The 14,019-nt window shown below is 43.0% G+C and overlaps 1 protein-coding gene across 1 annotated transcript in view; it reads left to right on the forward strand.

The window, feature by feature from the left end:
- Nucleotides 1–14,019, forward strand: part of tmem245 (transmembrane protein 245) — a 246,505-nt gene that overhangs the window by 142,762 nt on the left and 89,724 nt on the right. Inside the window, 1 exon segment of the mRNA XM_072508900.1 lies at nucleotides 803–948. Coding sequence (XP_072365001.1) covers nucleotides 803–948 — 146 coding nt within the window.

The following is a 14,019-nucleotide window of genomic DNA, read 5'->3' on the forward strand; positions in this document are numbered from 1 at the left end:
GTTAGAGAGTTTGATTTTCACTATCTTGAACTCACATTTAATCTTCTATTGCTCAGGAGGCACAAACCTCTAACCTAGGATGTCTCTCTACTAATATTTTGAATGGATTACAGAATTTAATAAACTGTCAGGCAACTTGTGTGAGATGGAAATTGTGACCAGCTTTGTAGTATACATGAAAATCTGATTCACACATCCTGATGTATTATAGTTTTTTCAGACAGATTTTAAATTTAACCTAAAACTACCACATTGCTGTAAGCACAAATCCTGTCCAGAATCCTTGATTCTTGCATCTTTCTCCCTGTCTCTCCATTCCTTCCCCAACTGCTAATGGTACAGGTATGGAAATGAGAAAGTACTGCTCGCACAAAACTTGAAATGCTACAGTAACTGAAAGTTGGAATAGTCTTGTGCAATGTGAAAAATAGCGTTTGGCTCTTTTGTCTCTTTTAGATCTTTTTTTAAGTATGATTTAGGTCATTTGTCCACCTTTTTTGTGTTGAAAGTAAAATCAAATGTAAAGAAGCACATTATTAAACTGTTTAATTGCAATATGTTTAGCTAAAAGCAGCAAAAGTAGACAGCCACTGTAGTAAATCCTAAAATAGTGTCTCCGCTCCTAAATACTAATTGGAATGATGGCTCCAAAAATACATGAGAAATGATCTGTAGAAATTTGAATTCTAGTTGTACAGTCTTACTTTGGTAAGAAAAGCTTCTATTTTAATTCTGATGAAATTTAAGAATTGTTTTATTTAATGCTCTGATGTTGCTCAATTCTGATTTTTATTTCCTGCAGGTCATTTTCTTGACCACACTCTTCTATCTCTTGAGTTCCAGTGATGAATACTACAAACCTGTGAAATGGGTTATTAGTTTGACACCGCTTTCCCAGCCAGGTCCTTCCTCTAACATCGTGGGTCAGTCTGTTGAAGAAGCTATACGGTAGGCTAACACCAATCTTCAATTATAAGTTATTACACTTGGATTCCATTTCTCTGACCGCCCCCCAAAAAACATTTAGTTCATCAGCAATCATTACCCAGATTTCTTTTCTCCTGACCTTGCAGTATTAAAACAATTGATTTAAGATGTGGAAGCATGGCTCTTTTAATGGGTTGGGCTCCACAGACCACGTGACAGACTCTGAGCCAATCACACGCGAGCCCTGGTCAATGGGGAGTTTCCGCAGGGACCTGGGTGGGATCAGGATCCAGGGAAGTGTGGACAAGGGAGCTGAAGTGAAAGACCAGTTGTATAGTCTTCTGTGCTGTGATCTAGCTGCCTTTGCCTTTCCTCAATAAACCCCATTGTTTATTACTTCAAGCCCCCAATGTATGTCTTGAGCCACCAAATTGGCGACGAGGTATACATTTTTGATCACAGCTGACTGCCGTTGTGAATCAAGGGGGAAGGAAGGAACAGTTGAAAAGTAGAGAAGTTTCAGCAAGACTCAGAATCATTTAAACCATGAGTAGAAACGTCTATCATTGGGAAACTAGACCCATGTTGAGCCATGGAGTCAGTACATTGAACAACCCTGATTCTTTACTGTGAACCAGATCATGAGCAAGGACAAGCAGATGGTGATACTTCTAGTTTGCTGGCCCCAAACATGTAATTTGATTAGGAACTTAACGTCTCTGGCTCAAAGATCTTTGACCAGATGGTGAAATTGGTTAAAGGACATTACAACCCAAGACACTCTATTACCCTCCAATATTCTAACTTTAACTCTGCGGTGAGGGACCCATGAAGAGTCTGTCTCCGTCTTCAGAACCTATGGTGCAACAACAACAATCTCTCCCTCAATGTCAGCAAAACTAAGGAGCTGGTCATTGATTGTCAGCACCAATGGTGCCGAGGTGGAGATGGTTGACAGCTTCAAATTCCTAGGTGTACACTTCATCAACAATTTGTCCTGGTCTACCCACATCAAGGCTATGACCAAGAAAACACAAAAGCGCCTATACTTCCTCAATAAACTAAGGACATTCAGCATGTCCACATTGACTCTTAACAATTTGTATTGATGCACCATAGAAAGCATCCTATCTGGCTGCATGACAGGCTAATATGGCAACTGCTCAGTCCATGACTGTAAGAAACTACAGAGAGTCGTGAACACAGCCCAGTCCATCACATGAACCTGCCTCCCATCAATTGACTCTGTACACCTCCCACTGCCCTGGAAAAGTGGTCAGCATATTCAAAGACCCCTCCCACCTCTCTTCCAACCTCTTCCATTGGGCAGAAGATACAGAAGGCTGAGAACATGCACTGATTCAATAACAGCTTCCCCACTGTTACCAGACTCCTGAATGACTCTCTTATGTATTGAACTGATCTCTCCACACATCTCTACTGTGTAGCACTACACTCCATATGCTTCACCCGATGTCTGTGTATTTATATTGTGCACTTATCATGTGTCCTGTGTTTTTCATGTATGGAACAATATGTCTGTCTGTACCTCAGTACACTTGATAAATCTAAATCATAGCCAGGCTTTGCCAGCGCAATGAGCACTGAGAGTTTGGGACCACGCTTAATGACATGTCGCACGACTGGCTGGTTTGTGGGATCCATCACCTATATATCCAGAAGAGACTTCTGGCGGAGACCAGAATTATGTTGGAAAAAGCAATTGAGATAGCGCAGGTGACGGAGTGCATTGGGTAAAACACCACTGAGCTTCAAAATGTGGCTCAAGGTGAGGTTAACAAAGTATGGCCACTACAGCTGCAAGGTCTGGTGGGATCAACAGGCACAGCTCAGAGCCAGACACAGTCTTTGGCATAGGACCAGAACGCATGGAGTGGGAAGGAATTGGACTTCAAACTGAATCCAGGGTGGACGCCTGTCATTGCTGGGGAAACCATCCCCAGGAGACCTGCCATGTTCAGGAGTTTGCGACCGAAGGGGGCACATTCAAGCATGTTACTGTGCGAGTCAAAGCACATCAATGCAAAAAATGCAGCAGCAATACACACCGCCACTGAACATAGTGGAGCAGAGCTCTGAAGAAGAGCATGCAAAATGCATCGGTTGATAGCAGCCCAATTGAATAAGACAGCTCTGATTGAAATTGTCTTAAGAGTAAATGGTAGTTCCCTTGAAGTGGAAGTCGACACCAGGGCTTTGGTGACCGTAGTGGCTGAGCAGACCTTCCAATTTCTGTGTGCAGGAACACAGTCTTTAAGCTTGAAGAGTACAACAGCCAAGTTTTCGACATACACCAGGGAGATTTTGAAGATCCTTTGAACAGCCAAGACTCCAGTGGCCTAGAGAGGGTAGGAGGCCAATCTGCCTTTCGTTGTCGTGGAAGGACATAGACCCAGTCTGTTGAGAAGAGACTGGTTGCAGAAGATTAGGCTCAACAAAATATCTTGACGGCGTCATCCAAGATGTCTTAAGGAGGTATGAAGACATCTTCCACAAAGAATTGGGCCTGATTAGTGGCGTAAAAGCCAAGATATATGTCAATCTGGATTTGGCACCCGAGTTCCTCAGAGGCAGACTAGTGCCATACTCATTGCATCAGTATAAAAGCAAATTATTGCAGATGCTGGAATCTGAAACGAAAGAGAAAATGCTGGAAAATCTCAGCGGGTCTGGCAGCATCTGTCGGGAGAGAAAAGAGCTAACGTTTCGAGTCCGATGCCAAAAATTCAGCGAGCCCAAGTCCTTCCTTGGCATGGTCAGTTTTCTATGGCAGGTTCATTTTGAATCTAACCACAACATTGGTACCATTACACTGGCTATTAAGGAAGAATCAGCGATGGTAATGGAGGGAGACACAAGAGGAAGCCTTCCTAGATGCGAGCAAGCATTAGAGTCGTCAAACCTCTTGGTGCATTTTGATCCGGGGAACCAACTGTGCTGACATGTGACACGTCCCCTTGCGATATAGAGGCTGTTTTATCCCACAAAGTGGTATATGGTTTGGAACACCCCATCACCTCTGCCTCAGGGACCCTTTCTGAAGCAGAAGGAAACTACGCCCAGATTGAGAAGGAGGGCATGGCAGTTATATTTGGTGTGTATGGCCGGCAGTTTGAGATGGCAACTGACCACCAGTCATTACTGGGCCTATTAAGGGAAGGTAAGCCCATACAGCTCAGAGCCCTGGCGAGAATGCAGCATTGAGCCCTGCTGTTGGTGGCGTACAATTGCTTCTCGGGCCTGGGATGTGGCTAGTGAGGCTACTTTGCCTTTGTCAAAGTGGGCCCTCTTGAGGTGGCATTGACTGTGGGTCACTCGAGTGCCCAAGAGACCTTTTCATAGAATTTACAGTGCAGAAGGAGGCCATTCGGCCCATCGAGTCTGCACCGGCTCTTGGAAAGAGCACCCTACCCAAGATCAACACCGGCACCCTATCCCCACAACCCAGTAACCCCACTCAACACTAAGGGCAATTTTGGATACTAAGGGCAATTTATCATGGCCAATCCACCTAACCTGCACATCTTTGGACTGTGGGAGGAAGTGGAGCACCCGGAGGAAACCCACGCACACACGGGGAGGATGTGCAGACTCCGCACAGACAGTGACCCAAGCTGGAATCGAACCTGGGACCCTGGAGCTGTGAAGCAATTGTGCTATCCACAAGGCTACCGTGCTGCCCCTGATGGACTTCCTTGGTTGCCCCTGTTAAAAATTGTAACATTTGTACATAATTTTGCAGTAATGCATTGAGGGGCTTGAGGGGGGTGGGATGAGGGAGCATGACCTCTTTAACAGGGCGGGCTGCACAGACCATGCAACCAGCTCGGGAGCAATCATGTGGGAGTATGAAATCCCCAGCCAATTGGGAGTTGGCGCGCAGCTCTGGGAGCTGGACCCCATGCAGTGTGGAACAAGGATCTGAAGTGTAAAGACTTGTTATATAGAATTCTGTGCCTGTTAGCTAACTGCCTTTGCCTTTCCAAATAAATCCCGTTGTTTATTACTGGAAGCATCCAGTGTATGTCTCGAGCCCCCACATAAGGCATCTTTAATTTCAAATCATTCACAAACCGCAAATTGGCATTTATGTGACATTATGACATATGCTTTTGTGCATGTGTACTGTGGGGATATGTATTTAGTAACAGAACTAACTTCTAGAATTAGAAACATTGCATGAGCATGAAGTACCATTTGACCATCCTTCTTTCTGTTTAGTAGCATGTGGTTTTGTATCCCAGTTACTGAGTAGATCATACCTTCCATTCTTCACTTCCCATTCTGCTTGCTCTGGTGGAGGCATTGCACACTACCAAGTTGCATGTTGTGAGAGCCTCAGTGCAGCTTGGTGTGTGTGATACTTTCATGTGAGTGCATGCGCACTGGTATGACTGCATCTTGTGGCGATGGGTAAACTGTAACTCATTTAGGGGTTTCGGAAGTATAGATCTGTTCAAATGCATATGATTTCAGCTGTTCTTTAAATTTGAAGTAATTTGTAAAAAATATATTCTCACCTCATTAAAATGCAACATTTTCTTTTGAAAAATGATTACATTCAAGGTACATATTCCATTTGAATGTCAGTAAGAAGTGATGAAGTTAAATTTTCACATGCAAATTCAGAAGCACTAGGTTTGAGAAATATGCATACTTAATGTAGGCAGGCATTACATCATTGGTAATTCATACCTCCAAGTCACAACACTACTGGAACATTTTTGTTAAACTGTCAGGTGCAGCACTACACATTTTTAATGTTGCTTTCCACTTTATTGTCTGCAGTTTTAAAGTTTATTCATTTTTTTGTGCATGATGGTAATGAATCATACCAAATCTGATGTCAAGTTTTATTAGTACTGGAACGTGGCCCCAGTATTTGCAGGGAGGGAAAATGCAGCAGGCAGGGAATAGTTTAATCCAGCCCAACCTCATAATAATAATCTTTATTGTCACAAGTAGGCTTACATTAACACTGCAATGAAGTTACTGTGAAAATCCCCTAGTCACCACACTCCGGCGCCTGTTCGGGTACACAGAGGGAGAATTCAGAAAGTCCAAATTACCTAACAGCACGTCCTTCGGGACTTGTGGGAGGAAACTAGAGGAAACCCATGCAGACGAGCTCCTGGCATCACCTGAGCTGGAAGGAAGTTGCATATGATTAAAGTTTCCATTCTTATTTCAAGGGTTATTAACTTTTTTGCTTGGTAGCAGGCGAACCACGGCAGTGCTGAAAGGCTTCAGTCAGCAGAAGGGAAGTTAATGATTTGCTTGAAAGATTTGTGAGGAGAATTCCTGGTTGGCATGGGGTGCTGGGTGCTGCAAAAAGTACGTCCCCTTTGGAGCTACTAGCTCCCACCTGGAAATCACTGCTGGCTTTCCTGGGCTTTGGGAAACCTGGGTGTTGCTGTTAATTTCAAATTAGGCACCCAGTTGAATTTTGGGAGCCTGATTTACATTTTATAATGAAGGGTCCTGCCTTTCCAAGACTGATCACAGGCACACCATACTACTACCAGCAGGTGCATGCACAGCAGGTTGGAAGTGCAGTCCCTGACTTTAAATTTTTAACCCCTGACCTGTCTATTGTGTGGCATGGGGGGGGGGGTTCATTAATATTTACCCTTCTGTTTCATTTTGTTTTCATAATTTTCCATAGAATAAAAAAATGTGATGGGAGGAAATTCATGAATCTCACTATAATTTGAATTTTCTTTGTGCATTTCAGATAAAATATAGTAATTTATTTATCTTGCAAGAGCTCCCCAGTTAAGACAAGATAGTGCAAGATTCCAGTGGCTTTTTCTTTATTCATTTGTGAGATGTGGGCGTTGCTGGCTCGACCAGCATTTATTGTCCATCCCTAGTTGTTCATGAGAAGGTGATGAGCTGCCTGCTTGAACTACTACAGTCCATGTGGTATAGGTACACCCACAGATCTGTTAGAGAGGGAGTTCAGGATTTTGACCCAGTGATAGTGAAGGAACAGTGATATATTTCCAAGCAAGAATGGTGAGCATCTTGGAGAGGGACCTCCAGGTGGTAGTGTTCAGAGGTATCTGCTGCTCTTGCCCTTCTAGATGTTAGCGGTTGTGGGTTTGGAAGGTGCTGCTTAAGGAGCCTTGGTGAGTTCCTGCATTGTATCTTGTAGATGGTACACCCTGCTGCCACTGTTCTAACAGTGGTGAAGGGAGTGAATGCTTGTGGAAGGGCTACCAATCAAGCGGGCTGCTTTTTCGTTAATGGTGTCATTGGAGCTGCACTCACCCAGGCAATCACAATCCTGGACTTGTGCCTTGTAGATGGTGGACAGGCTTTTGGGAGTAGAGGTGAGATATTCGCTGTAGGTTTTCTAGCCTCTTGACCTACTCTTGTAGCCACAATATTTATATGGCTAGTCCAGCTCAGTTTCTGGTCAATGGTTACCCCCATGATATTGATAATAGGGGTTCAGCGATGGTAATGCCATTGAATGTCGAGGTATGATGGTTAGATTCTCTCATGTTGGAGATGGTCATTGCCTGGCACTTCTGTGGTGCAAATGTTCCTTGCCACTTATTAGCCCTAGCCTGGATATTTCCCAAGTCTTGCTGCATCTGAGAATTAACTGCTTCAGGATATGAGGAGCCGCAATGGTGCTGAACATTATGCTGTCATCAGCGAACTTCTGACCTTATGATGGAAGGAAGGTAGGTAATTGATGAGGCAACTGAAGATAGTTGGGCCTAGGACACCACCCTGAGGAACACCTGCAGTGATGTCGTGGAACTAAGATGATTGACCTGCAACCATCTTCCTTTCTGCCAGGTACAACTCCAATCAGAGGAGGGTTTACCCCCCCAATTGCAATTGACTCCAGTTTTGGGGTTGTACATGGTCAAAAGCTCCTTTGATGCCAAGGGCAGTCACACTCCCCTCACTTCTTTAATTCAGCTCTTTAGTCTATGTTTGTACCAGGCTGTAATGAGGTCAGGAGCTGAGTGACCCTTGCGGAACCCAAACTGAGCATCAGTGAGCTTGATTGCACTGTAATGACTACTTCCATCAATTCCCTGAGGAACATTCCTGGGGAAATAGGAAGACTGAAATATTAGAGGAAATTAACATAGAGAGAGAGAGAGAGAGGAGGAACCAGCAAGTTTAGCAGCCTCAGTAGTGGATAAATCCACAGTCTGAATGAGATGAATTCCAGGCTATTGAGGAAGGTAAGGGAGGAGGTATCAAGGGCACTGGCAGTAATTTTCATATCCTCTTTGGTCATAGGTGAGGTGCCAGAGGACTGGAAAACTGCTGGCATTGTCCCGTTCTTAAAAAAGAAATCGAAAACGGTGCCAAGGAGGCCGGGTGAACCACGTCCACATATTCTGGTCTTGCCCCAGACTTGCTGGGTACTGGACAGCCTTTTTCGAGGCAATGTCCAAAGTGGTGAGGATGAGGGTGGAGCCATGCCCAAAAGTGGCGGTCTTCGGGGTATCAGATCTGTTCATGGGGAGGAGAGCGGACACCCTTGCCTTTGCCTCCCTGATCACCCACCGTAGAATCCTGCTGGGCTGCCGGTCAGCAGCACCACCCAAAGCTGCAGCCTGGCGGCCGACCTATCGGAATTTCTCCAAATGGAGAAAAGCAAATTCGCCATCCGAGGGTCGGAAGATGGCTTCCTCAAAACATGGGAGCCATTCACCCAACTGTTCCGGGACCTGTTTGTGGCCAACAAACAAGTAGCCATGAGCCAGGGGAATCTACCAAGACATGATAGAAGAGAGGGAAGGGAGGGAGGACCGGGGGAGGAGGGGGCGGGGGGGAGAGTAAGAGGGAGCAGCAGAGATGAAGGGGGTGCAAGGGGGAAAAGGGGGTGGGGTGGTACAGGGAGGGAGGAAAGATGAGGGAAGATTGACAGAGGAAAGTCAGAAGGGAGAAAGGAGCGAACACAAACTGGGGGGAAGAGTCCAGGATACAACAATGGCCACAACAAGCACAGCAAGGCGAAAGAGAGAAAGAACAGGAAGAAGGAACGACAGACAGCCGAAGCTGAGGCAAATGGACAAAAAGGAAAACCGGCCAAGTGACGCAAGTGACATCAGGGGCACCACGCGAGCTTGTTTTGGATATTTTTAAAAAAGAGAAAGGGGGGGGAAAGAAAGCCCCCCCCCTTTACTGGCATGTGTAATGACATTTTTCTTGCTTCTGTTATGGGCGAGGCGTTTTCAGAACCCCAAAATGTATCATGGAGTTCAACCAACCTCTCCCTTTAATGGATTTGTTGCTTTTCCTAGCACATGTTTTTTTCCCCTAGGTGTGGGATTACAATTATGGACATGTGGGTTTTTAAACACAAAACACTGTTTATTCCATGAACTCAATTTAACATCTTAAATAAACGTTGGATCTCTTAACACCCCTTACTTCAAAGATAACTCAGAAAGTATTGCAACAGTAAATAATTCCTTAAAATGTTCCTTCAAACTTCCAAGAGACTTAACACCTTTAAACAGTATCACATCAGGTTAAAGGATATATATTTTTCTGTAGAATGGCAGAGATATATTAGCTTGGTTGATTTCAGCTCCAGCACCTTGATTTTTTCCAGCAGCTCTCTGGACACACGCAAACACACCCCAAGCTGCTTTCTCAAAGCTGGCTTTCTCCCTTCAAGCACTCACAGCAAACCAGAACTTCTCAAGCTGCTGTCACAAACTGGCTTTCTACTTTTAAACTGCTCACAGCAAAACAGCCAGGCACTTTTAAACTGCTCTCAGCAAAAACCAGCCAGGCACTTCTTAAATTGCAAAACCCAAACTGCAAAAATGGCTGAACTGAGTTGAGCTCCACCCACTCTATAACATCACTGTTTTCTTAAAGGTACATTGCTTAAACATTCATGTCTTAAAGGCACTCTCACAGGACACCTCCCCCCAAGAAAGAAAAATAAACCATCACCGTCAAGATGATTTCATTTTTCACTTTTACCCCATCCACTAAGAAATGCACACAGTAAATATACATTTTCATTTAAAGAAAACAAAACACGCAAACAGGTATAATAATATAGTCCATTTTTCTTTGTTCTTCTTCCTCCAGTCTCTTTGAACAAAGTCTCTGCATGATCCATCCATTCCTCTACTCCTCGGCATTTCTCTTTAGAATCAGATACTTTAGTTCAATCTGACCACAGAGTCCCTTGCAATTCTCCAATACAGGAGCATTGGTGATCACAGCTTTCAGGCAGTCAAATGCCTGTTGAAAGTCCGCTGTCCATTGAAATTTCTTTAGGTTTCTTTAGCAAGTCCATCAGTGGAGTAATCACGCCACAAATCTTTTGCACAAAGGGTCGATCAAATTCATTCATGCTAAGAGATTGCATTATTTCCCTTCATCTTGAAGATAACGGAAACTCCGCATGGAAAGTGATTCGGGCTTCTCCAAATTCACTTTCGGCTAGGTTCATCACTAAACCCGCCACCTGAAGTCGACCGAAGAACTCCATATGATGCTTTAAATGTTCTTTCCATGTCTGGAAGTTGGAAATAAAAGCAGATTGTCCCACTTTCTCCATGCAATCCTTCAATGGTGGGACAGGATAAGAGTCCATTCTTGTAACTGCATTCACCTCTCTATAGTCCACACACAACCGTTGGGTACCGTCTGGTTTAGGTACCATCACTATGGGTGAGCTCCATTGGCTGCAACCCACTTCAATTATGCCATTTTTAAGCATTCTCTCAATCTCTCTGTTAACCTGTGCCAATTTTAAAGGATTAAGTCTATATGGATGTTGTTTGACAGGAACAGCATTTCCCACATCTACATCATGTATAGCCATTTTAGTACTTCCCAATTTATCTCTACAAACTTGCCCTTGTGATATCAATAACTCTTTCAGGTCAGTTCGTTTTTCCTCTGGAAGGTAATTTAACAATTCATTCCAATTTTTAACAACATCCTCATTTTCCAATTTAGTTTGAGGTATGTCAAATTCGCAGCCATCTGAATTTGGTTCGTCACTTTGAGTTAGAATCATTAAAACCTCCTTTTTCTCGCCTTCCCTTTCAAAGTTCCTTTTAAGCATATTCACATGACACACTCGGTGAGTCTTCCTTCTATCTGGTGTTTTTACCACATAATTCACTTCACTTAATTTCCTTTCAATCTGATACGGTCAACAAAACCTAGCTTTTAATGGCTCCCCTACCACTGGTAACAACACTAAAACTTTATCTCCACTGGCACAACTACGAACTTTGGATATCTTGTCCGCTACCCGTTTCATCACATTTTGTGCAACTTTCAAATGTTGTCTAGCCAATTCACCTGCTCTATTTAATCGTTCCCTAAAATTTGACACGTAATCCAATAGTGTCATTTCCGATTTCTCACCCACCAATTTCTCCTTAATCAATTTAAGTGGTCCTCTTACCTCATGACCAAAAATTAGTTCAAAAGGACTAAATTTGGTAGACTCATTAGGTGCATCCCTAATTGCAAACAATACGAATGGGATTCCTTTGTCCCAATCCTCTGGATAATCTTGACAATACCCCCTCAACATTGTCTTTAATGTCTGATGCCACCTTTCTAACGCTCCCTGCGATTCTGGATGGTACACAGTTGATTTAAATTGTTTTATTCCTAAGCTATCCATAACTTCTTTGAATAACTTTGAAGTAAAATTTGTTCCTTGATCCGATTGAATTTCTGTGGGTAGTCCATATCTAGTAAAGAATTTAAGTAACTCCTCCACAATCCTTTTAGCTGTAATGTTACGTACTGGAATGGCCTCTGGAAACCTAGTAGACACATTCATTATAGTCAAAAGATATTGATTCCCACGTTTTGTTTTAGGAAGCGGTCCTACACAATCGATTAGGACCCTTGTAAAAGGTTCCTCAAATGCTGGAATGGGTATTAAGGGCGCTGGTTTTATCACTGCTTGAGGTTTCCCTATCACTTGACATGTGTGACATGATTGAGAAAATTTAACTACATCTTTATGTAGTCCAGGCCAATAAAAATGTTTCTGGATTTTAGCTCGAGTTTTCCTAATTCCCAAATGACCTCCCACTGGTACCTCATGTGCAACTCGCAACACCACCTTTCTATACCCTACCGGCAATACTATTTGATGAACTTCTGCCCACTTTTCATCCGCCTGCATATGTACAGGTCTCCATTTTCTCATCAAGACATCATTTTTACGGTAATAACACTCTGGTATACTCTCAGATTTCTCTTCCGTATATGCTTTCTGATATATCTGTTTTATTTCTACATCTTTCAGTTGTAACTCCGCCAATTTTCCTGAACTAAAAATATCCGCCTCATTCTCCACCTGTTCTTGTTCTTTTTCAACCATCTGATCAAAAATCGTTTCTGATAATTGCACTTCAACTTCATCTTCACTCTTTGATTTCTCCTCTTGTCTTAACCTGTGACTTTGCGACCATGTTACTACACAATCCGGAAAAATCCCAGGATATTCGTCCTTCAACACTTCAGTTGTCTGATTTTCCACTGGCTGATCAACCACAGTAGGCATCACTCCCACCTGCGATCCAGCTATATCATTACCCAAGATCAACTGTATTCCTGGACAAGATAGTTTATCTATTACTCCTACTACCACTTCACCACTCTTCACTGGACTTTCCAACCTTACCTTATATAATGGAATGCTACTCTTCTCACTCTGAATTCCACATATCACCACCTTTTCTGACAACATTCTTCCCAAACTACATAATTCCTCATCTCTTATCATTAAAGATTGACTAGCCCCTGTATCTCTTAAAATTGTGACTTCTTTACCTGCTCCTCCTGATACACATGAGTAAACTTTACCCACACAAGTAAATTCTTTAAAGACATCTGGCACCTTCTTAACAATTACTTCTTGAACAGGCTGTACAATCGTTTGCACCTCCTTCGCTTCCCTTGGGCTTTCCTTTACCACTCTAACAAACCCCACTGTCTTATCCTGTTTTACCACATCAGCCTTCCCAGTGCTTTTCTTCAACCACCAACACTGTGACTTTACATGGCCAAGTTTATTACAGTGAAAACATCTGAAACTTTTCATTTCTTTTTCACCCTCCTGGATTTTTTTTTAAATCTGAGGTACACTCTCTTTATTGTCTCCCATCAGATAACCTTTACCTTTGCCACTTGAGTATTTCTCATGTCCCCAGTTTCTATCCTTCACCGACTGAAACTGATGTCGGAAACCAATCTTTGATTTATGAACTAATTCATAATCATCTGCCATTTCCGCTGCTACTCTTGGAATTTTAACCCTCTGTTCTTCCACATGAGTTCTCACTACATCAGGAATTGAATTTTTAAACTCCTCCAAAAGTATAATTTCTCTGAGACTTCATACGTTTGGTCTATTTTCAAAGCCCTTATCCACCTATCAAAATTACTCCGTTTGAGCCTTTCAAACTCCATGTATGTTTGACCAAAGTCTTTCCTTAAATTTCTAAACCTTTGTCTGTAAGCTTCAGGCACTGGTTCATATGCACTTAAGGTGGATTTCTTCACCTCCTCATACGTTCCAGATACCTCCTCCGGTAGTGATGCAAACACTTCACTAGCTCTACCTACCAGCTTTGTTTGAATCAGTAACACCCACATGTCCTGTGGTCATTTCATTTGTTTACCTACCTTCTCAAATGCAATGAAGAAAGCTTCTCGTCAAACCTTGGCAATGCTTGGACATATTTAAATAGATTCCCACCAAGCCTTCGACTATGACGCTCTTTCTCACTATCCTCATCACTGTCATCCAACTGTACGTTTCCCTTTACGTCTGCCAATTTTAACTGATTGTCATATTTCATGGCCATTTTCTGAAGTTCAAACTCCCTCTCTTTATCTTTTTGTTCTGCTAGGGCTATTCTTTTCTCCTTTCTTCTCTCTCCTTTTCTTTTTCCTCTCTCTTTCTCTTTCTTTTTACTCTCTCTCTTTCTCGTTTTCCTCTCTCACTCTCGTATGCCAGCCGCTTTAATTCTTTCTCATGTTCCATTTGTTTAATTTGCAACTGAATTTTTGCCATTTCCAATGAGTCAAACT

Source organism: Scyliorhinus torazame, chromosome 6, assembly GCF_047496885.1.
Source record: "Scyliorhinus torazame isolate Kashiwa2021f chromosome 6, sScyTor2.1, whole genome shotgun sequence".
In the NCBI taxonomy this organism is placed as follows: Eukaryota; Metazoa; Chordata; class Chondrichthyes; order Carcharhiniformes; family Scyliorhinidae; genus Scyliorhinus; species Scyliorhinus torazame.